Source organism: Conger conger, chromosome 12, assembly GCF_963514075.1.
Source record: "Conger conger chromosome 12, fConCon1.1, whole genome shotgun sequence".
NCBI lineage: Eukaryota > Metazoa > Chordata > Actinopteri > Anguilliformes > Congridae > Conger > Conger conger.
Genome location: NC_083771.1, coordinates 17,394,168 through 17,417,510, shown reverse-complemented (window position 1 = coordinate 17,417,510; position 23,343 = coordinate 17,394,168). Strand labels below are relative to the sequence as shown.

The 23,343-nt window shown below is 47.6% G+C and overlaps 1 protein-coding gene across 1 annotated transcript in view; it reads right to left on the bottom strand.

Annotated features, from left to right (window-relative positions):
* Positions 1-22,568, bottom strand: part of ythdc2 (YTH domain containing 2) — a 28,168-nt gene extending 5,600 nt beyond the window's left edge. The window contains exons 1-26 of the mRNA XM_061262460.1: positions 22,464-22,568; positions 21,592-21,757; positions 21,156-21,246; positions 20,679-20,875; positions 19,542-19,744; positions 19,103-19,269; positions 18,886-18,988; positions 18,100-18,256; positions 16,962-17,069; positions 15,544-15,683; positions 15,039-15,174; positions 13,922-14,048; positions 13,717-13,782; positions 13,047-13,225; positions 12,082-12,178; positions 11,140-11,227; positions 10,942-11,022; positions 10,523-10,605; positions 10,175-10,280; positions 8,977-9,096; positions 8,360-8,632; positions 5,299-5,425; positions 4,517-4,722; positions 3,750-3,945; positions 2,911-3,017; positions 259-554 (exon numbers count right to left, since the gene is read on the bottom strand). Coding sequence (XP_061118444.1) covers positions 259-554; positions 2,911-3,017; positions 3,750-3,945; positions 4,517-4,722; positions 5,299-5,425; positions 8,360-8,632; positions 8,977-9,096; positions 10,175-10,280; positions 10,523-10,605; positions 10,942-11,022; positions 11,140-11,227; positions 12,082-12,178; positions 13,047-13,225; positions 13,717-13,782; positions 13,922-14,048; positions 15,039-15,174; positions 15,544-15,683; positions 16,962-17,069; positions 18,100-18,256; positions 18,886-18,988; positions 19,103-19,269; positions 19,542-19,744; positions 20,679-20,875; positions 21,156-21,246; positions 21,592-21,751 — 3,614 coding nt within the window. The 5' untranslated portion in view covers positions 21,752-21,757; positions 22,464-22,568. The remainder of the gene's footprint in view (positions 1-258; positions 555-2,910; positions 3,018-3,749; positions 3,946-4,516; positions 4,723-5,298; positions 5,426-8,359; positions 8,633-8,976; positions 9,097-10,174; positions 10,281-10,522; positions 10,606-10,941; positions 11,023-11,139; positions 11,228-12,081; positions 12,179-13,046; positions 13,226-13,716; positions 13,783-13,921; positions 14,049-15,038; positions 15,175-15,543; positions 15,684-16,961; positions 17,070-18,099; positions 18,257-18,885; positions 18,989-19,102; positions 19,270-19,541; positions 19,745-20,678; positions 20,876-21,155; positions 21,247-21,591; positions 21,758-22,463) is intronic.
* Between the last annotated feature and the right edge of the window lie 775 nt (positions 22,569-23,343).

The window sequence follows — 23,343 nt, the reverse complement described above, 5'->3', positions numbered from 1 at the left end:
CTGTGTAATCAGCTGCTGTTGATAACTGAAGCACAGCATAACAAGTGAGAGCCAGCAGACCCGGGGGTTCTCCGGGACCAGGGTTGGGGCCCCAGCAGACCCTGTGGGGTTCTCCGGGACCAGGGTTGGGGCCCCAGCAGACCCTGTGGTTCTCCGGGACCAGGGTTGGGGCCCCAGCAGACCCTGTGGTTCTCCGGGACCAGGGTTGGGGCCCCAGCAGACCCTGTGGGTGAGGGACCCTACACTAGCCGCTCTCACCGGTCAGTCAGGACGGGCAGGTGTTCAGCCATGTCGCGGTCATCTGCGCTCCTGCGGCAGTGGGCGGTCCTCCAGGAGGAGGGCTGGGGCGGGTCCTCAGAGGACATGGGGCGGGGCCTCTGGCCGATGCCGGCGGGCTGCTGCAGCCCCGCCTCCTGCTCCTCGGTGCTGAGGACGGTCACCAGCGCCCGCATGGTGGCCTCATCCACCTGGGACCAGGGCTTAGAGGGGGCACGGATCCTCCGCAGGAACAGCCAGTGCCACTTCTGCCTCAGCTGGAAGGCCAGGCTGGCCGTCTGCAGAGCGGGGCACACACGGCATGCTAAAACACCCTAAAACATCCCGCTAAAACATCCCGCTAGACACGCTAAAACATCCCGCTAGACACCCTAAAACATCCCGCTAGACACCCTAAGACACCCTAAAACATCCCGCTAGACACCCTAAAACATCCCGCTAAACACCCTAAAATATCCCGCTAGACACCCTAAAACATCCCGCTAGACACCCTAAAACATCCCGCTAGACACCCTAAAACATCCCGCTAGACATGCTAAAACATCCCGCTAAACACCCTAAAACATCCTGCTAGACACGCTAAAACATCCCGCAAAAACATCCCGCTAAACACCCTAAAACATCCCGCTAGACACCCTAAAACATCCCGCTAGACACCCTAAAACATCCCGCTAGACACGCTAAAACATCCCGCTAAACACCCTAAAACATCCTGATAGACACGCTAAAACATCCCGCAAAAACATCCCGCTAAACACCCTAAAACATCCCGCTAGACACGCTAAAACATCCCGCTAAACACCCTAAAACATCCCGCTAGACACGCTAAAACATCCCGCTAGACACGCTAAAACATCCCGCTAGACACCCTAAAACATCCCGCTAAACACCCTAAAATATCCCACTAGACATGCTAAAACATCCCGCTAAACACCCTAAAACATCCTGCTAGACACCCTAAAACATCCTGCTAGACACGCTAAAACATCCCGCAAAAACATCCCGCTAAACACCCTAAAACATCCCGCTAGACACCCTAAAACATCCCGCTAGACACCCTAAAACATCCCGCTAAACACCCTAAAACATCCCGCTAGACACGCTAAAACATCCCGCTAGGCACCCTGAAACATCCCGCTAAACACCCTAAAATATCCCGCTAGACACCCTAAAACATCCCGCTAGACACCCTAAAACATCCCGCTAGACACCCTAAAACATCCCGCTAAACACCCTAAAACATCCCGCTAGACACCCTAAAACATCCCGCTAGACACCCTAAAACATCCCGCTAGACATGCTAAAACATCCCGCTAAACACCCTAAAACATCCTGCTAGACACGCTAAAACATCCCGCAAAAACATCTCGCTAAACACCCTAAAACATCCCGCTAGACACCCTAAAACATCCCGCTAGACACCCTAAAACATCCCGCTAGACACGCTAAAACATCCCGCTAAACACCCTAAAACATCCTGCTAGACACGCTAAAACATCCCGCAAAAACATCCCGCTAAACACCCTAAAACATCCCGCTAGACACGCTAAAACATCCCGCTAAACACCCTAAAACATCCTGCTAGACACGCCAAAACATTCCGCAAAAACATCCCACTAAAACAACCCGCTAAAACATCCCGCTAGACACGCTAAAACATCCCGCTAGACACCCTAAAACATCCTGCTAGACACGCCAAAACATTCCGCAAAAACATCCCACTAAAACAACCCGCTAAAACATCCCGCTAGACACGCTAAAACATCCCACTAAAACATCCCGCTAAACACCCTAAAACATCCTGCTAAAACATCCCGCTAGACACGCTAAAACATCCCGCTAAAACATCCCGCTAAACACCCTAAAACATCCCGCTAAAACATCCTGCTAGACACGCTAAAACATCCCGTTAAAACATCCCGCTAGACAAGCTAAAGCATCCCGCTAGACACCCTAAAACATCCCGCTAGACACCCTAAAACATCCCGCTAGACACCCTAAAACGTCTCGCTAAAACATCCCGCTAAAACAACACCCTAAACCATCCTGCTCAATACGCTAAAGCAATCTGCCCAGCACTCAAGTTTCCAAAGCTAGAAAATAATATAGAATGCAACGCACACTGCAGTCAATGCTCTCTGGTAATAGATTTTGTAAAGTGAGCAGGTTTGGTCAGAACTGGTGGAAACCTCGTCTTGCTCGTGTAAATAAACACAGTGTATTCCCAGTGAGCAGTAACAGCAGTGTGCGTTGCATTCTTCATTTTTACCATGCACCTGTTCTAAATTCTTTTAATGTTTGCTTTGCTCTATTATATTAGCAGAACTCAAGTTTCCCCACCCAGGATACGTTTTTTTTATTTTATTTATTTATTTATTTATTTATTTTTAAATCAACTGCACAAAATTGAATAGATACACCAGGATGTGCTGTTTTGCTGGGATGGCAGTTTCACATGAGCAGCAATTACATGCAATTACAGTAAACCCTTGCTGCCCGTGAGCTAATAACCCTTACGTAAGCAGGTATAAAGACCGGTCAGATCAGCAGTCTTCGTGCAGGTGAGTATTTATGAAGGGGTAAACGCTCCCTTTGTGAGAGGAGTGTGAGAGAGAGTGGGCGATGCACCCTTACCTCTCGCTCCAGTTTGAAGTGCAGCCATTCGTCGATGTGCATGTGAGCGCGCTGGGACAGGGAGCGGTCCTCAGCTTCACTGTCACTGCTCTCGTTCAGAGGGTCCGCTGTGCAGAAGCACAGTTTATTACTGCAATGCAACAATGTGCACCTTCTGGTCCAACCAGCAAGATCAATCCAGCACAGAAAAGTATCTGAATCCAAAACAATTACTGACGTGACGCAATGTAGTGTAATGTGACGTGATGTGACGTGACATACTGTAATGTAGTGTGATGTGACGTGACGTGACATACTGTAATGTAGTGTGATGTGACGTGACGTGACATACTGTAATGTAGTGTGATGTGACGTGATGTGACGTGACATACTGTAATGTAGTGTGATGTGACGTGACGTGACATACTGTAATATAGTGTGATGTGACGTGACGTGACATACTGTAATGTAGTGTGATGTGACGTGATGTGACGTGGCGTAATGTACTGAATTGTGACATGACATGACGTGACGTGACGTAATGTAGTGTAATGTGATGTAGTGTAATGTGATGCGATGCGATGATGTAATGTGATGTAATGTAGTATAATGTAATGTGATTGATGTGATGTAATGTAATGTGATGTAATGTAGTATAATGTAATGTGATTGATGTGATGTAATGTAGTATGTAATGTGATGTGATGTAATGTAGTATAATGTAATGTGATTGATGTGATGTAATGTAGTATGTAATGTGATGTGATGTGATGTAATGTAGTATAATGTAATGTGATGTGATGTGATGTGTAGTGATGTGATGTGATATGATGTAGCGTAATATAATATAACAGTGTTACCTTTCAGCATGGCGGGCTCCTGCAGGGCGGTGCTGGGCAGTTTGGCGCAGCCCCCGAACACGGCCACAGAGAAGGGGGTGACCGACGAGCAGCAGCGCACGCTGGCGATCCTGTGGGCCCGGGTCATCTCATCATAGATCAGCCAATCCGTGGGCAGGGACTGAACCGCCGCGGCCTGCCCGTTAGCTGGGGGAATCTGGGATATTCACAGAGCAAAACCAGTCTAACCTGCTCAATCACAGAGCAAAACCAGTCCAACCCGCTCTAACAGGGCAAAACCAGTCCAACCCACTCTAACAGGGCAAAACCAGTCTAGCCCACTCTAACAGGGCAAAACCAGTCGAACCTGCTCTAACAGGGCAAAACCAGTCTAACCTGCTCTAACAGGGCAAAACCAGTCGAACCTGCTCTAACAGGGCAAAACCAGTCTAACCTGCTCTAACAGGGCAAAACCAGTCTAACCTGCTCTAACAGGGCAAAACCAGTCTAACCTGCTCAATCACAGGGAAATACCAGTCTAATTTAACTCCCTCCTACATCTTCAACAGAGTCAGCTTTATTTGCGGTATTCGGGTGACACCTACTGACAAGTTTAGAAATTCAGCGCTCGACAGTGTTTGGAAGCGGTCCACTCCCGACATATTTTCTGAATCCCTTGAATAACAGTTTTTCACGGGGCGCTTATTGAGGCGGCCGTCTCTTCCACTGACTGCACCCGCCCAGGGGGGACGTGCGCCCAGGGGGGACGTGCGCCCAGGCCTGCTCACCTTCCTGCAGTGGGGCTGGCTGAGCACGGAGGTGGGGTGGAAGCGGACCTTCTTCTCCTTGGGGCCGGCGAGGCAGCCCCGCTCTCGGTCCACGTGGATCAGGTTGGGGTACATCCCGGCCACCAGGGCGGCCTTCACCACCGCCCAGTTCTCCGAGTTCATGTTCACGTCCCGGATGTCCCCGCCGCCCCGCGCCCGCACAAAACCTGCCACCGGGCAGACGCCAGGTTAACCACCACCACGCAGACACAATAGCACGTCTGCTGGAAGAGCGTGATCATGGAGTGAAACTGCGTCAATACGAGACCGCAATTGACAAACGTATTTAAAATACCTCAATATAATTTTTTTTTTTTTACATTTTAGGTACATTTTAGATTCAGGTACATTCTTGCAGATCCCTGCAGAATTCTCAGAGACCTTTCTGAAAAAAACATCTCACAATCACGTGAATGGTAAATGGTGAATGGTAAATGGTAAATAGTTGGCATTTATATAGCACCTTGATCCAAAGCGCTGTACAATTGATGCTTCTCATTCACCCACTCATACACGCACTCACACACCAACTGCAATTGGCTGCCATGCCAGGCACCAACCAGCTCGTCAGGAGCATTTAGGGGTTAGGTGTCTTACTCAGGGACACTTCGACACACCCAGACGACTGCTCTTACCTCCTGAGCCACTGTGGCCCTTACATGTGAAAGAGTATCGGTGAGATAAGAGGTGTCTTAATGTTTAATGTTGTCTGGAAAGCTTAAGAGTAGTATTCCACGGCTCACCGATGGCTCGCAGTTGGCCCAGCAGCTGGGTCCTCATCCCGATGATGATCTCCATGGCAGCCTGGGACAGGAAGTTCTTCTCACAAAAGGCCCTCTCCCAGCCGTCGTTACGGGCCTTCTGCCACGCCTACGGCGACGGACAGCCAATCACAGAGAGACACACACACATGCTCATGGGGGTCAGGAGTTCGCATACTCCTATTCATTGGAGATGTTACATTACATTCCTGCCGCAGACGCTCTGACCAATGAAAGAGCAGCACCATCCACCAGCAACACACATCTGCCTAATTACATTCCCCGACCAGAAAGTGTATGCATTACAAAAAAAAAAAACAAAAAAAAAAAAAGTTTGACGGTGGATGTAAACATTAACTGAAGCGCCTGACCCATATCTGCATGACTGCATGCATTACACTGCTGCAACAGGATTGGCTAATACGATAATTGCATGAAGAAGTAGGTGTACAGGTGTTCCTAATAAAGTGCTCAGTGAGTGTATATTACAAGAACAGCATAAAGCTTTTACATTGTGTAAATGTGACTACTGAAATGACTTTTCCCCCAAACAACATATTTCTGAGAGTTAGTGACCTTTTTCTTAAATTCCTTTGAATGTTCCCCTAGTATTACAAGGGTGTGTTGACAGAAAATAATTAGCCAATTCGTTCTACTTCTACAAACCAAGAGAAATTCGTTTCAAATCAATATTTCACGTTCGTGAGTTTTCATAAAATATAATTTCAGTTTTAATTTTAATTTAATGTTTTTAACAGTACTTTACCAGAGGCTGAAAAAGTGAACAAATTACTTTTACAGCATTCATTCATATAACATAAAAGCATATAAATGTACATCAAAAAAACGGTCTTCTTAAAATGTAAATAACTCCAGAAAGTGAACTATCCCTTTAATTCATGAAAAAAATCACGAGATATGCTTTGAAACATAATTTTGACTGCAACAACACAAAGACACAAAGACGAAAGCAGACTGATATATGCAAAGGGGAAAATGATCAGAGGAAAGCTATTTTCATAACCTTAAACATAAAACAAAAAAGTTGTGATCAGCAACACGTCACACCAATAAAACTGATTACTGTGTAATATAATATCCATCACAGAATGGCAACTCAATGCGTTGAATACAAAATTTGTGTTTTAGTTTAGGTTTTAGGTCAAATGCATACATAGCACTTTAATTCATATTTATTAGGTATTGTGAGTGGTTTCTCATGCAACAGATCAATAACAAGCAAACAGCCACACAGGCAAGCAGGGAGAAATGCTAATTACTCACTCATCCTTCTCATTAGTGTCAGACAGGCTAATTTTACTAATTGAGACAATTGAGTGACCTGACGCTGTAATTAAATGGAAACTAAACTGCATTAGACAAAGCTTAATAAACACACGCACACAAACAGACGCGCATGCGCGCACACAGACTCCATCCATATGCACATGTAGGGGGGACTGAACTACGATTGTTTTTTGAAGCAAAATAATAGATTTGACAAGATTCCTTTTTTATGGACTGACTGTTGTCAGTGGTTCTGTGGAGGTGAGCTCTTGTTGTCAGTGGTTCTGTGGAGGTGAGCTCTTGTTGTCAGTGGCTCTGTGGGGGTGAGCTCAGGTTGTCAGTGGCTCTGTGGGGGTGAGCTCTTGTTGTCAGTGGCTCTGTGGAGGTGAGCTCTTGTTGTCAGTGGCTCTGTGGGGGGGAGCTCTTGTCAGTGGCTCTGTGGGGGTGAGCTCTTGTTGTCAGTGGCTCTGTGGGGGTGAGCTCTTGTTGTCAGTGGCTCTGTAGAGGTGAGCTCTTGTTGTCAGTGGCTCTGTGGGGGTGAGCTCAGGTTGTCAGTGGCTCTGTGGAGGTGAGCTCTTGTTTTCAGTGGCTCTGTGGGGGGGAGCTCTTGTCAGTGGCTCTGTGGAGGTGAGCTCTTGTTGTCAGTGGCTCTGTGGAGGTGAGCTCTTGTTGTCAGTGGCTCTGTGGAGGTGAGCTCCGGTTGTCAGTGGCTCTGTGGGGGTGAGCTCTTGTTGTCAGTGGCTCTGTGGAGGTGAGCTCTTGTTGTCAGTGGCTCTGTGGGGGTGAGCTCAGGTTGTCAGTGGCTCTGTGGAGGTGAGCTCTTGTTTTCAGTGGCTCTGTGGGGGGGAGCTCTTGTCAGTGGCTCTGTGGAGGTGAGCTCTTGTTGTCAGTGGCTCTGTGGAGGTGAGCTCTTGTTGTCAGCGGCTCTGTGGAGGTGAGCTCTTGTTGTCAGCGGCTCTGTGGAGGTGAGCTCTTGGTGTCAGTGGCTCTGTGGAGGTGAGCTCTTGTCAGTGGCTCTGTGGGGGTGAGCTCTTGTTGTCAGTGGCTCTGTGGAGGTGAGCTCTTGTTGTCAGTGGCTCTGTGGAGGTGAGCTCTTGTTGTCAGCGGCTCTGTGGAGGTGAGCTCTTGGTGTCAGCGGCTCTGTGGAGGTGAGCTCTTGGTGTCAGTGGCTCTGTGGAGGTGAGCTCCGGTTGTCAGTGGCTCTGTGGGGGTGAGCTCTTGTTGTCAGTGGCTCTGTGGGGGTGAGCTCTTGTTGTCAGTGGCTCTGTGGGGGTGAGCTCTTGTTGTCAGTGGCTCTGTGGGGGTGAGCTCTTGTTGTCAGTGGCTCTGTGGGGGGGAGCTCTTGTCAGTGGCTCTGTGGAGGTGAGCTCTTGTTGTCAGTGGCTCTGTGGAGGTGAGCTCTTGTTGTCAGTGGCTCTGTGGAGGTGAGCTCTTGTTGTCAGTGGCTCTGTGGAGGTGAGCTCTTGTTGTCAGTGGCTCTGTGGAGGTGAGCTCTTGTTGTCAGCGGCTCTGTGGAGGTGAGCTCCGGTTGTCAGTGGCTCTGTGGAGGTGAGCTCTTGTTGTCAGTGGCTCTGTGGGGGTGAGCTCTTGTTGTCAGTGGCTCTGTGGGGGTGAGCTCTTGTTGTCAGTGGCTCTGTGGGGGTGAGCTCTTGTTGTCAGTGGCTCTGTGGGGGTGAGCTCTTGTTGTCAGCGGCTCTGTGGGGGTGAGCTCTTGCTGTCAGTGGGAGCAGAGGCTCTGTTAGGGGTACAGTCCAACCTGGAAGGCGCGCAGCAGGGCCATGTGGTCGCTGAAGGTCCCGGCGGTGAAGCGCTTCCTGCAGAGCAGCGAGGCCCGTTTGTGGGAGGCCTGGGCGGGCAGGACGAAGGGGTCGCGGTGCGCCAGCGTGCAGGCGATGGTGAGGATGGGGTCCAGGCACTTGAGCACCACTGCGCACAGCACCATCTTCCCCAGGTGGGGCTCCACGGGCAGGTCGGCCAGGTGGTACCCCAGCTCCGTCAGGTCCTCCCATGGGTCCATGGCGTCGATGGTCTGGGGGCACAGGCCCGGGAGTAACGCTTTTTATGTGCTCAAAATGCTTTTACTAAGACCACAAAAGACACAGACTGGGACCTGATACAACCGTACAGAATAAATACAATAGAAAGCTTGAATTAATTTGGATAAAAATTTATATTGAGAGAAAACACTTTTTCGCCGTTAAGAGTGTTCGGTATACAAATGGGGGAGAGAATAGGAAAAGTGTACACACATCTTTAATGATAAACTCAGGGCTTCAGCCAATCAGGCGCTCTGATCTGTCTGCGTCAGCTGCTCCAGCTGCACAGCTCTGCAGAGGGACTGCAGGAGCGAGGGGTGCGGGAGGAGGCGCTTACCTTGAGCATCTGCACGGCGTTTTTCACGATGAGCGTGGGGGGTGGCTCGGGTGCTTTGGAGAGGAACTCTGCGATGGGACAGGTGATGGGGGCCAGCAGCTTGGTGTGCAGGCACAGTTCCTTTTAGAGAGGGGCGAAACAAGGGGTGGGTTAACCACAGCGGAAATCTGGTACACTCACTCTAACCAAAGATCAGCCCGACAAGCAGTACTCTGGGGCTGCTGTTTTCCATGGCGTTTCCTGCCATCTAGTGGTAAAACGAGGTACTGTGGCTTTGTGGGAGCCACTGTGTATATGTGAAGGTGTGTGTATTTGTGTGTATATGTGAAGGTGTGTGTGTGTGTGTGGGGGTATGTGTGTGTGTGTGTGTGTGTGTGAAGGTGTGTGTGTGTGTGTGTATGTGAAGGTGTGTGTGGGTGTATGTGAAGGTATGTGTGTGCGTGTGTGTATGTATGTGAAGGTGTGTGTGTGTGTATGTGTGTGTGAGTGCGTGTGTGTGTGTGTATGTATGTGAAGGTGTGAGTGCGTGTGTGTGTATGTATGTGAAGGTGTGTATGTGTGTGTGAGTGCGTGTGTGTGTGTGTGTGTATGTATGTGAAGGTGTGTGTGTGTGTGTGTATGTATGTGAAGGTGTGTGTGTGTGTGTGTGTGTGTGTTTGTATGTATGTGAAGGTGTGTGTGTGTGTGTGTGTGTGTGTGTTTGTATGTATGTGAAGGTGTGTGTGTGTGTGTGTGTGTGTATGTGAAGGTGTGTGTGTGTATGTATGTGAAGGTGTGTGTGTGTATGTATGTGAAGGTGTGTGTGTGTATGTATGTGAAGGTGTGTGTGTGTGTGTGTGTGTGTGTATGTGAAGGTGTGTGTGTGTGTGTGTATGTATGTGAAGGTGTGTGTGTGTGTGTGCGCGTGTGTATGTATGTGAAGGTGTGTGTGTGTGTGTATGTATGTGAAGGTGTGTGTGTGTGTGTGTGTGTGTGTGTGTGTGTATGTATGTGAAGGTGTGTGTGTGTGTGTGTGTGTGTATGTATGTGAAGGTGTGTGTGTGTGTGTGTGTGTATGTGAAGGCGTGTGTGTGTGTGTGTGAAGGTGTGTGTGTGTGTGTGTGAGAAGGTGTGTGTGTGTGTGTGTGAGAAGGTGTGTGTGTGTGTGTGTGTGTGTGTGTGAGAGTGTGAGTGTGTGTGTATGTGAAGGTGTGTGTACCTGGAGGGGCATGCGTAGTAGCTGTGGCACTTGGTATTCCAGCATGTTGTTGAATCTCAGTCGGCTGAAGAGGTGGAAACAGATCCCAGGTCTGCAGCGCCCAGCCCTGGAACACATCAGCAAATCACATCACCCAGCTTGCTAAAAAGTCATAAAATCCCATGCATCTCCACACATCTAAGAGTGACATGGCCAGGATGAAGTCAGTTCGCAAGGCTGCGATCCAGGGAATACATGCTCTTTGAATTAAATTCTTCAGTTCCCTATTGCAGCCACGGGAACAGGGTTTTTAATGTGACTCCTCAAACCAGAAACACATGTAACTCTGCCCGGTGACGGGGTCATTACCTCCCCTTCCTCTGCAGGGCGCTGGCCTTCGATATCCACACCATCTTCAGCATGGTCACATGGTTCAGAGCATCAAAGGACTTCTGCTCAGAGAAACACAGCAGAGAGGGGGATGAATGCTCAGAGAAACAGCAGAGAGGGGGATGAATGTTCAGAGAAACAGCAGAGAGGGGGATGAAAGTTCAGAGAAACAGCAGAGAGGGGGATGAATGCTGAGTTGGAGTCTTTCAGCATTTCTGCATGTTACTTGCTGTGTGCACTTACACTTTTGAACACTGTGTGGTGTATAGGTGCACTGAAGGTGAGCATGCAGGTAGTGGAAACAGGTGTGGCGGATGAGGAAAGGTGCTGACTAGCTAAAGGTTACTACACTCAGCATGTGTGACTCGGCAGATGCACGTTTCAACTTGGGAAAGTACCTCTTTGACTTTGCCGGCGTCGATGACAAAAACCACATCGTTTACGGTGATGCTCGTCTCTGCAATGTTGGTGGAAAGTATCTGAGATGGAGAGAGGAAGAGAAGAAAAAAAAAAAAGGAAAGGTAGACCAGGTTTCAATGTCCATCAGGTTCTTGTGTATTCCAGAAACTTTGTTTTTCCTGAATCCTGAGACTCACTATTTTACGAACACCTGGGGGAGAGGCCTTCAGAACTTTCTTCTGGTCAGAGGTCTGCATGTTGGAATGAAGTGTGAAAACCTGGTACCTGAAAAAAAGAAGAAAAGAAGACGGTTTTTACTCAGTCACACTGCATTACATTTACGTAGGAGCTGTGATCCATCATTATGTCTTTGCCTCAAGCAACATGTGGCAAAAACAACAGAAATCTTTATGTAAAGGATAAAAACATACAGAAATTCAGGATATGGTTACCAAATATGGTGAGCATTTGGACAGTCCATCCATCCATCCACTATCTTAACCCGCTTATCCTGACCAGGGTCGCAGGGTGGCTGGAGCCTATCCCAGCATACATTGGGCGAAAGGCAGGAATACACCCTGGACAGGTCGCCAGTCCATCGCAGGGCACACACACCATTCACTCACACACTCATACCTATGGGCAATTTCGACTCTCCAATCAGCCTAACCTGCATGTCTTTGGACTGTGGGAGGAAACCGGAGTACCCGGAGGAAACCCACGCAAACACAGGGAGAACATGCAAACTCCGCACAGAGAGGCCCAACAGGAAATTCAGGAATTCAGGAAATCAACTGAAATTCACAAATTTAAAAAAGGCCTATAATGTTTCATGGACCATTCTCAATGAAATGGGACTGATTACTTATGCCTTTCTGAAACTCCTTCACTATGGCAAACCAAGGTCAAATATGTAATTGTTTTGGATTCAAATGCTTTTCTGTGTTCGACCTGCCTAGTGGAATTGAGCCAACCAAGAGGACCAGAAGGTGGGGTTTGCACTTTTTGAGAGTAGTTTCCAATACACCAGATAAGCTCACGTAAAGCATAGAAAAGTATTAAATGCAAAACTATTACTTATTTGACCCAGGCCTGTACTGTAGTAGGCAAGTGGTCTATGCCCCGATGGATGCCATTACCTGTGAGAGTGATCAGCGAATCGTTTATCATCGTACAGGATGCGATCTTTCAGCCCCACTATCTCATCATATCCCGGCAAGAAGATCAAAACTGCACCTAAATTGGCATGAAAGACAATTTTGCACAATTAAACCAAACCACGGAACCAGCAACTTACGGTCAGCAAATTTGGCTTGGTTGCTACATTGCAAGTACACAAAGTGAGAAACCCTGTTCGATCACATCACCGCAGTTTCCAAAACTTTAGCCAGCTGGACTGCAAAGGCTAATTTATGTTTTGGTGACAGTGTTGGGCAACAGAGTGTCTGCGGACAGACCCTTGCCAGACAACATTTTGCATTTATAGAACCCGGACAGTGCCAATTGTTACTATAACAACAAGACACCGAGCCCTCTTCTGCCAGCTTCTTCTCAAACTCCATTTTGCTAGCCAGCTATGTAAACAAAACGTCTTCATTCACAAATACGAGGAGTAAAACAGCATCATCGCCATGGCAACCTTTTTGTTTTCCTTTCAGCCAACCAATCACAACTGCACGACACTTCCGAGGGGCAACTGCGACCTTACAAAAATCTGCTGGTACAGTGACACCAAGTGCCCACCCCCAAGTGTTGCGCTATAACTGCAACCTTAAAAAACGTAATTGACCTCAACAACAGGTAGAAACTGACCAATATGTGCATATCTGTCTAACATCGTGTTTCTAACAATGGGTTAAATAACCCATTTGTGCTGAAACTTCGGAAATCACATTTTATAACCACACCAGCACCAGGTGTTGAAAAGCAGAAAAGTTATTGCGCTGCACTTTGAAAATTTTATATCACATGCTTGGGCAGCCCTGCTCTAGCTGTTGAATGAGGTGTGCTTTATTATGATTGGAGTGAAAGCCTACAGGATGGTAGGATGAGGGGCCATGCCAGAGTGAAGCAGCTGGCTGAGGGGGGGGGGGGAGCATCGCACCTTCATCGGAGCTCTGGCAGATGTTGGAGAGGAGGTGCATGATGAGGTCCAGGTCCACCTTCTCATCGTCAAAGCTGTGGTGGTACACCTTGAGCAGCTCCTGGTCCTCCGCACTCAGGCTTGCCGAGGACGCCTGCACAAGCGATGACTCGTCCAGTTTCCCCGCCTCCAGCGAGGAGCTGGGACAGAGGGAGGGGCTTTCACCATGGGCTCCTTTCAAGCCGACCGGGGACTGACCTTCCCCTTGAACCTTGCAGACTTCAGTGGTTACCGGAGGTATTGCAGTTTATTCAGCCTGTCCATTTGAAGTCCAATCAAAGCTATGACTTTACGGAGGCAAAATTATACTACATTGGACAGCTGCATTTCTACAGACAGGCCAACATGGTCAGACAAAAAGCTGGAGAACATTTGCACCTAATGCCTCACGCCTCAACTCCATATGAGCTCTCCTAGGTGTCGGATCTGAAATGATCGACAGGCACTAATTTCTGTATTTTAAGATGGGGATAACAAGGGTGCCAGCCAATGAAATCTAAAGAGTCCCTCACAGCCCATTCAAAAAACCGTGTTCCTAAAAACCGTGTTCCTACTTGAAGGCACTCCGGGTTGCAGTGCGGTCCCCACAACCCCAGTAGAGTGCATGCAGGGCGCTCTCTGATGTTCTTACATGTAGGACTCCAGCAGGTCCACGGCCTCAGCCTGGTTGAAGTGCTTGGCCCAGTCCAACGCCGTCCTGCCAGACAGACAAATGGACAGAGACAGACAGACAGACAGACAGACAGACAGACAGGTACATTGGTAAGACTACGCTCGGTTAACGGTTGCTGCCAAATTGCGGATCACCCGCTGGTGAGATTTTGGGTGAGGCTCACCAGCCGTTGGAAGCCTTCATATTCACGCTGGCACCCATGCTGAGGAGCTGCTCCATGGGCCCCAGGAAGCCCCGTGCCGACGCCACCATCAGCGGAGTGGCACTCGTCCCGCTGTGCCTGTAGTCCACTGTGGGGGGGGCAGGGGGCCAGGGAGCCGAATCAGAAAGAGGGGGGGCAGGCGAGAGAGCAAAATCAGGTTCCTTATTCCAGGGCCAACACTCAATGACATCTAACATGCATGTTACATGTGCCATCTTCAAGGATTTCTTGGCTGAAGGGCCACTTAGGGATTCTGTCTGCAAATGCAAGGTTCCTGCCTTCTGGTGGTGTTCTAATGTGCAGACCAATGAGCTGGTGATGTTCTAATGCACAAACCAATGAGCTGTCTGGTTTGTTACCTCCGTCAGTACGCTTGCTATTGCAAGACGTGATATGAAGTGACATCAAAATTAAGAGTTTGCTAAAAACTTACATTTATTTATTTATTTATTTATTTAAATCCGACCAATTTTCCATGACTTTTCAAGCACCACTTTCCATGCCTCTTTCAAGAGTGTATTTTCAGTGTGCCCCGAGGCCTGTGGGAACTCTGTTACAATTGAATTTAAATCATTCTTAAAGCCAGCGCAGATCAAAAAGTCTGACGACACAGTTGGTAAGACCGCTTCAAATCCATTTCACAATAAATTTTGTTCCGTGTTAACTACAGAATTTTAGAGCACCCACAATTGTCCCAAATATTGAAAGCCTTAATCCTGGAGTCCCGATCCACAACAATGAATAGTAATACAGTCATTTCATTAGTGAGCATTTCGATATGGACAGTTACTCAGTCCAGTCTGCTCTGGTGGTTTTTATGAATTTGTTTTTGCCATGAGACCAGACCCGGATCAATTATGTAATTGTTTTCAATTCAAATACTTTTCCTGCTCGATTGATCTTGCCTGGTGCAATTGAGCCAACCAACAGGATGAGAATGCGGGTTCCGCATGTTTTGAGAGTATTTCATAGGTTCAAATTCAGCAGACAAGCTCAGTAAAGCATAGAAAAGTATTTGAATCAAAAACACTTAGATATCTGACCCAGGAGTGCGTGAGACTTCTCGTGAAAGCCTTACCGCTGACGTTCTCGCTTAGGATGAGGTTGAAGAGCTGGACGAATGCCTCGGCATCCTGACTAAGGAAGACATCGGAGATGCAGGCATCCATTTCCTTCAGCAACCAGGGGTCCAGAGAAGCCACGTCTTTCTCACTCTGGAAAGACGCAGAGATTCAGACTAAAAGACTCCAGTGATTCACAGGGATTCAGAACTGCAGTGATTCACAAGGATTAAGATTTAAATGGTCTAGTGAAATACAAGTGAACAAAAAAAACTGACCCAACCATCAGCTGAGTTTGGGACTGAACCTGAGGAAATGTTGTTTCCTTTACATCCAACGGTATAACTTTCAATGTTGAAGTTTTCCATGCTTTCCAAAAACATACAATCAAGCACAGAAGTGAGCTTGATGGACAAAAAGTATATATTTTTTAAAAACTAGTCAAACCCTTTAAGACAGCCCTTTAGTACACATCTAAGATGGTGAGTAAAACGCCTGAGACCAGGGTTGTCGGGCTGTTACCAGCTGGCTGAAGGCGCTGTCGTCCAGCAGGTCGTTTTCCTCCAGGGCTCTGATGCTCGTCCTCTCACGCTGAGGCTCCTGTCGAGGGCCGCCATCTCGCACCCGACACCACTCCGTCAGAGACGTCTGCTGCTTCTCCTCTGGACCGCCGCCAGCCACAACGGCAAGCAAATTACTGACCACCTCGCCAACAACGTTTCATAAAGCCACAACGGCAAGCAAATTACTGACCACCTCACCAACAACTTTTAATAAAGCCACAACGGCAAGCAAATTACTGACCACCTTCACCAACAACGTTTCATAAAGCCACAACGGCAAGCAAATTACTGACCACCTTACCAACAACGTTTCATAAAGCCACAACACCACGCAAATTACTGACCACCTCACCAACGTTTCATAAAGCCACAACACCACGCAAATTACTGACCACCTCACCAACGTTTCATGAAGCCACAACACCACGCAAATTACTGACCACCTCACCGACAACATTTCATAAAGCCACAACACCACGCAAATTACTGACCACCTCACCAACGTTTCATAAAGCCACAACACCACGCAAATTACTGACCACCTCACCAACGTTTCATAAAGGCACAACACCACGCAAATTACTGACCACCTCACCGACAACATTTCATAAAGCCACAACACCACGCAAATTACTGACCACCTCACCAACGTTTCATGAAGGCACAACACCACGCAAATTACTGACCACCTCACCAACGTTTCATAAAGGCACAACACCACGCAAATTACTGACCACCTCACCGACAACGTTTCATAAAGCCACAACACCACGCAAATTACTGACCACCTCACCAACAATGTTTCATAAAGCCACAACACCACGCAAATTACTGACCACCTCACCAACGTTTCATAAAGCCACAACACCACACAAATTACTGACCACCTCCCCAACAATGTTTCATAAATTGAAAACAACACACAAATCACTGAACACCTCACCAACTGACCATCCAACAAAGAAACAACACCACACAAATACACAAACTATGTTCTTCCATAAGACGAGAACACCCAAAAAAACATCTCAACAACACTTTATTACTTTATTAAACTTTATTAAAGCAACAACATAACTCAAATTAGAGAACACCTAACTAACGATGGCCTTCCACAAAACAAACACACCACAAAAATTCACGAATAATGGTCTTTCATAAAATGACAACAGCACACAAATCAGTGAACACTTCACTAACAATCTTTCATAAAGTGACGCCACACAATTTAGTGAACACCAACAAAAGTATTTTTTTAAAGAATTTACTGTTACTGAATTTACAGCCTAGCAATAGGAAATGATGAAGGGCGCATGCAGCCGTTGCTGAATTCAGGAAAAAGGAGGGAAAAAACACTGGGCCGACGCTGCCAATCACCTTTTAGCATCTCCTTCCTGTATTTCAGCATGTCCTTATTGGTGTAGCCAGTTGTCCGTAAAATGTCTTCCAGAAAAACTTCTTTTACTTCAAATGGCCTTCCCTTAACTGGAAAAAAGGAAAAAAGGAAACAAGAGGCTTATTCCATCAAACAACTTTCGCCTGGTTTTTAAATCAACAGTCTGTAATTTACAAAGCAGAATTGATATCTGAATTCATACAATGAATAAATTATAGAATGAATTACCCAACTTCAATGGCCAAATTAATTATTTTCAGAAGACAGAACAAGTTTCTTTTAATGTCTAAAGCAACATTTTGTTTCATCAAACAAAAAAGTTCTGAATTTAAGGTGTGTAAACGTCACTGCAGGCTAAAGGGGCGGGGTCTAAGGTGTGTAAATGTCATTGCAGGCTAAAGGGGCGGGGTCTAAGGTGTGTAAATGTCATTGCAGGCTAAAGGGGCGGGGTCTAAGGTGTGTAAATGTTGTTGCAGGTTAAAGGGGCGGGGTCTAAGGTCTGTAAACGTCGTTGCAGGCTAAAGGGGCGGGGTCTAAGGTGTGTAAATGTCATTGCAGGCTAAAGGGGGGGGGGTTTACGGTGTGTAAATGTCGCTGCAGGCTAAAGGGGCGGGGTCTAAGGTGTGTAAATGTCGTTGCAGGCTAAAGGGGCGGGGTCTAAGGTCTGTAAACGTCGTTGCAGGCTAAAGGGGCAGGGTCTAAGGTGTGTAAATGTCATTGCAGGCTAAAGGGGGGGGGGGGGGGGGTTTAAAGTGTGTAAATGTCGCTGCAGGCTAAAGGGGCGGGGTTTAAGGTGTGTAAACACCATTGCAGGCTAAAGGGGCGGGATCTAAGGTGTGTAAATGTCGCTGCAGGCTAAAGGGGTGGGGTTTAAGGTGTGTAAATACCATTGCAGGCTAAAGGGGCGGGATCTAAGGTGTGTAAATGTCGCTGCAGGCTAAAGGGGGGGGTTTAAGGTGTGTAAACACCGTTGCAGGCTAAAGGGGTGGGATCTAAGGTGTGTAAATGTCGCTGCAGGCTAAAGGGGGCGGGGGTTTAAGGTGTGTAAATGTCGCTGCAGGCTAAAGGGGGGGGGGGGTTTAAGGTGTGTACATGCGGCCGGCTCGGCTGGAGGCTCACTGTGGATGACGGGGCAGGAGCCGAAGTATCGGACGAAGAGCTCGACGTCGAGGGCGGCGCTGGAGAGGATCAGCTTCAGCGATGGCATCTTCTGCAGCAGGTCCCTCATCTTCGTCAGGAGGAAGTCGCACAAGCCGTCTCTCTCGTGGACCTCGTCCTGTAGGGGCCGAGAACATGCATCGCGTCACCACACGCTCGCCAAAACACGCCTCCCTCCTTCAGCGTCCCACACAGACCAGGGCCCACATTCAGAAAACATCTGAGAACAGCTCCACTGATTCCGGAGAAGTGGCTAAGGTACACGACTGGGACCGGGAAGGTTGGTGGCTCAAGCCCTGGTACAGCCGCGATAAGATCTGCATACGTCTCATATCCTCATAACCTCGTCTTTAATCTGAAGTCTAACGCATCTCAGGGTCCCTGGTCTCAGAAGCTTTATGAACACAGAGCCGTGTGCAGTGGGGTCACACAGAGCCGTGTGCAGTGGGGTCACACAGAGCCGTGTGCAGTGGGGTCACACAGAGCCGGTGCAGTGGGGTCACAGAGCCGTGTGCAGTGGGGTCACACAGAGCCGTGTGCAGTGGGGTCACACAGAGCCGGTGCAGTGGGGTCACACAGAGCCGGTGCAGTGGGGTCACACAGAGCCGTGTGCAGTGGGGTCACACAGAGCCGGTGCAGTGGGGTCACACAGAGCCGTGTGCAGTGGGGTCACACAGAGCCGTGTGCAGTGGGGTCACACAGAGCCGTGTGCAGTGGGGTCAGCAGTGCTCTGACTGGGCTGCTCACCAGGATCACGTGCGTGACGGTGGACATCGTGCTGTCTCCGGCCATCAGTGTCCGCAGCAGGACCCCGCAGGTGCAGAACGTCAGCAGCGTTTTGGGGGACACCCTGAGGGACGAGCCGAAATGGAAAAAACACCAAGGCCCACGTTCCCGATCTGTTCTTTCATACAGGACAATACAGTAATTTATCTGACGCGTTTATACTGCGGCCGTGCCGGACCTGCTCTCCAGCCGGATCTGGTAGCCGATGGTCTGGCCCACGTTCTCGCCGCGCTCCGCGGCCACGCGCTCGGCCACGGCGATGGCGGCCAGCCGGCGCGGCTGCGTGCAGAAGATCCGGCAGGGCGCCCCGTTCCGGCTGCAGTCGTCCAGGAGGAACTGCGGAATCTGGCCAGAGAGGGGGAAACCATCACCAGCAAACTCCTCCAATCCCCTCAAACTGCCCCGATCCCCTCACAAAGTCCCCCAATTCCCCCCACCTGCCCCGGTACCCTCAAACTGCCCCGATCCCCTCCCAAAGTCCCCCAATTCCCCCCACCTGCCCCGGTACCCTCAAACTGCCCCGATCCCCTCCCAAAGTTCCCCAATATCTCACAAGAGAGCCACAAATGATGGCACAGAACGTGGCCGTGGTGACAGAGCAGTTCCTCAGTCCTCACCTGTGTGGTTTTCCCGGAGCCGGTCTCCCCCACCACCAGCACCACGCGGTGGTCCTTGATGATGCGGACGATCTCGTCCTGCCGCTCGTACACGGGCAGCGCGCGGCGGAACAGGTCCAGCTCCGACGCACCCCTCCTCTGGGGCACCTGCGGGATCCCGTTATTCAGCCTCCCGCTCGTCCGGTTCTTATCCTGGCAGCTGTCTGGGAAAGCCGGAACGCCGACACACAGGGACGTTAGCCAAACCCCCGGCCAAAATCCAAAATGCTGCATCGTCACAAAATTTTATATGATTTTGGCACGCTGACTTGGAAAGCAGAAACCCCTGGAACAAAAATTGCTTGCATTTCTATTCTGGGAGATATGAGCTAACAGAAGTGACACAGCTGCTCAGCCTGAATTTAGACAGTTTATCTGCCTCCAGTCATGCCACTACGCTGACTTATCTTGCCAGACAGCTGAAGATGAGCAAGGTACAACTTTTTTTTTTTTTTAGTCTGCAGACCGTGCTGCCATGGTAACCCTGAGCAAGGGGCTTAACCTGAACTGCATTCACAGGATATCTAGCTGTATACATGGATTGTATGTAAACCTGCACATCTGTAAGCAAGCCATGCAAGTCATTCTCAATCAGGGAGTCTGAGGGCGACTGAAGTGTAAATTATGGCAATAGGGGAGGAACTGAGTAACTGAAGTCAGAGTATGCATGCTGTAAGCCAGCCTGCAGACTGGCCTAATTTATTACATTACGTTACTATACTTTATCATACACTTACCCAGAGATTTTTTGTATTTTTACACAGTGCACATGCATACAGCTGGATACTTACTGAACTAATTCAGGTGCCAGTTATATACTTGAGCAAGGTGCTTACTTGAATTGCACAGTAAATATCCAACTGTATACAAGGACATGAATTGTTGTTTCTTGCTTTGGGGAGTGGCAAAGAAATGCTTTCTTCGGGATGTTTTTTGGTGGGGATGCTAAAAGTACCACCCAATGCAATATGATAATATTGGGCGGACCATGTTTTCCCCAAACACGGAGGGGATCCCCCTGTCCCCCCGGGATCTTGTCTATGATTGTATTTATTTATTTTTTTATCACTGAAGCTGTGCCAGACCCTGCCAGCTTACCCGCCTCCAAGGCCATAGACAGGCCGCGTTCGGTGCGGGGCGTGAGGTCGGCGCGCTCCTTGTTGGTGATGGGAAACCTCTGCAGCAGGCTGCGGATCACGTGCTTGGCATTGTGGGAAAGGGTGAAGCTCATCACGGACTGGGCCGTCTCCGTGCCGTCCTTCTTAGAGACGGTGAGGAATCGCCTCATTCCCTTTCTGTGCGGGAAACGCGGGTTTGTGAAACCAGCATAATGCAAATCCACATGCACAGTTGCAGATCACTGCACTTTAAATTGAGTGGATGGCCTGAAATTTACAATTTTTCCTCCCAAATGAATGCATTGAATTGTAAGTTCTTTCCTGAATTAAAATGTAACTGAATTCATTTAAATCTAGACTCAGACCTATCGATTCTTTAAAGGGTTAACAGCTAAGTTCAGGAAATGGAAGACATGAAACTGCGGTTAAGAAGCAGTGCGGTTAAAAGGTTACTTACCCTCGACTCTTGGAGATGTAGCCTAAAGACTGGGCCAAACGATGAATGAAGGCCCTTTCTGTGCTCGTCAAGGAAGATGGAAACTCCAGTTCTGTAAAGAAAATTCAATTCGATGTAAAAATGAATGTACTTTTTAATACAATAACCATTTTATGATTGGTTCATGCAGCCGTCTCTTCTTTAATCCCAAAGTTTTCTTTTCTGAGACATGAAACGCTGAATATCAATTGGGCTGGGAACTAACCGTGCAAGTACAATACTTCAGTATATAATTATAATATTATAATACACATGCAAGCAGTCCGGGGATCCGACTAAACAGAACAATGATGGCTCGAGCCACACATTTCACATAAATTGAAAAACGTTATCGGCGTGATTATATATTTTGAGATAACGTTAATTAAAATAATTTTGCATTAGAAGGATGTGCTACCTTTTTCTTCGCTGTACTGGAATCTCTCAAACGAAATATTCACTGCAATCTTCACCTCTTCGTCGATGCGAATGTCTTTGAACCCCTTGGCCCTAGAGATGCCAGTCTGCTTTGGCTGAGACATAGCTGGCCGAGGGGACGCGCTGCTGGGACGTGACATGTTGTTCTGCATAAGACAAAAGACAGGACAGTAAGCTACAGGTGATAGCTACGTTACCTGATGGATGATATTGGAAATGTGACTCCCTTGCTAATTAGTTAGCTAGTAATAGGTAAAATGTTAACGACAGTCCGAACATAGACAATTAGCTAGCGTTAACTTAGCTGTGTTTTTAAATTCCCTGGTACCATCATCATAGTGTGAAAGTATTATGCGTGAATTACGTTAAGTATCCCTGCGTTCAGGAATACAATGCGAAATTGATGATGGTACCAGGACATTGAAAACGTCTCATGTTATCCTACCTAGCTAGCTACGAAAATTAAGTTGTGAGTATTCGTGTATCAGCATATCATCAGCGACTGCTAATTTACATTCTGTTTCGTTTCTTTAGACAATAGTCAGCTCATGTACGCAAGTGCGAAAATTAAAGCACAGCGTTAGTTTAACTACCGTCAGTTAACTAGCCTAGCCTGAGGGTGTAAGTTAACTGACTTAACATTTCATTACACAATTAGCGAGACAGCGCTAGCTAGCAATCAGATTGACTGTGCTAGCCAGTGCTAGCTCATGTTAGCGAGTAACCTACACTAACTAGCAGCCGCTCACAAGGCCTGCTTAACATGCCACGTAAAGACATTTCCTTTATTTCTAAAGTGGCATATGTACGGCAATAATATAATATTTAAAAATATAATCAAAGACCGGTAACCTTTCTGTATCCCGACCAGGCGATATCCTGTTCGTGCGTTCGATGTTTTCAGAACTCGGTTTAAAAAGCAGGAACTCAGACCTGACGTCATGAGCTATTCTCCCGCCTCTCTATCGCGAATAACCAATCACAAACAGACGTAGAAACTTTCACTAAACCAGACAGGTTAGCATTTTGTCAAAGTAACTTTTCTCCCCATCCCAAAGCGTGCGGCGAGATATTTATTGATTGGCACTGCTGTAATGTATGTGGCAAATGAGAAGGTTGTCAAATATTTCCATATTTTAACATGCTTGCTCATTCAGCAGTCTCCTTTCTACTCTCTGGCAAGGGACACCTCCTTAATTTGCTCCAAAAAAAAACTTTTTGAATACAATGTAAAAACTTTGAATCTTTTCTATTGATTTACTTTTTACTTGTCAAAAGACAATTTAGCTTTTTCATTGTGACCGTCAGTTGTATATTGCATTTTGACTGAATAAGTAGGGGGTAGATATTGCATTGTGTTTTCAGTTGTATTTGAATGGTAAATGGTTTTTATATAGCACCTTTATCCAAAGCGCTGTGCAACTGATGCTTCTCATTCACCCATTCACACACACACTCACACACAAACAGGTTTTTACTGGTTTACAGGTTTCTTTACAATTAAACATTTTTTCTTTTTAAAACACTTCAATTAATCAAATAAATCATTTTAACACAGCAACAAACATGAACTAAGGGTCAAAGGATTTTACATATATAGTTCACTAAGGAAAGCTAAACAAACTTAAACAAAAAGTGTTTTGGCAATTAATTACAAATAAGGAACTTTACAAAAATGTAACATAATCAATACAAAATGTAAAGACACAAAAGGTGGATTACAAATCCCAAA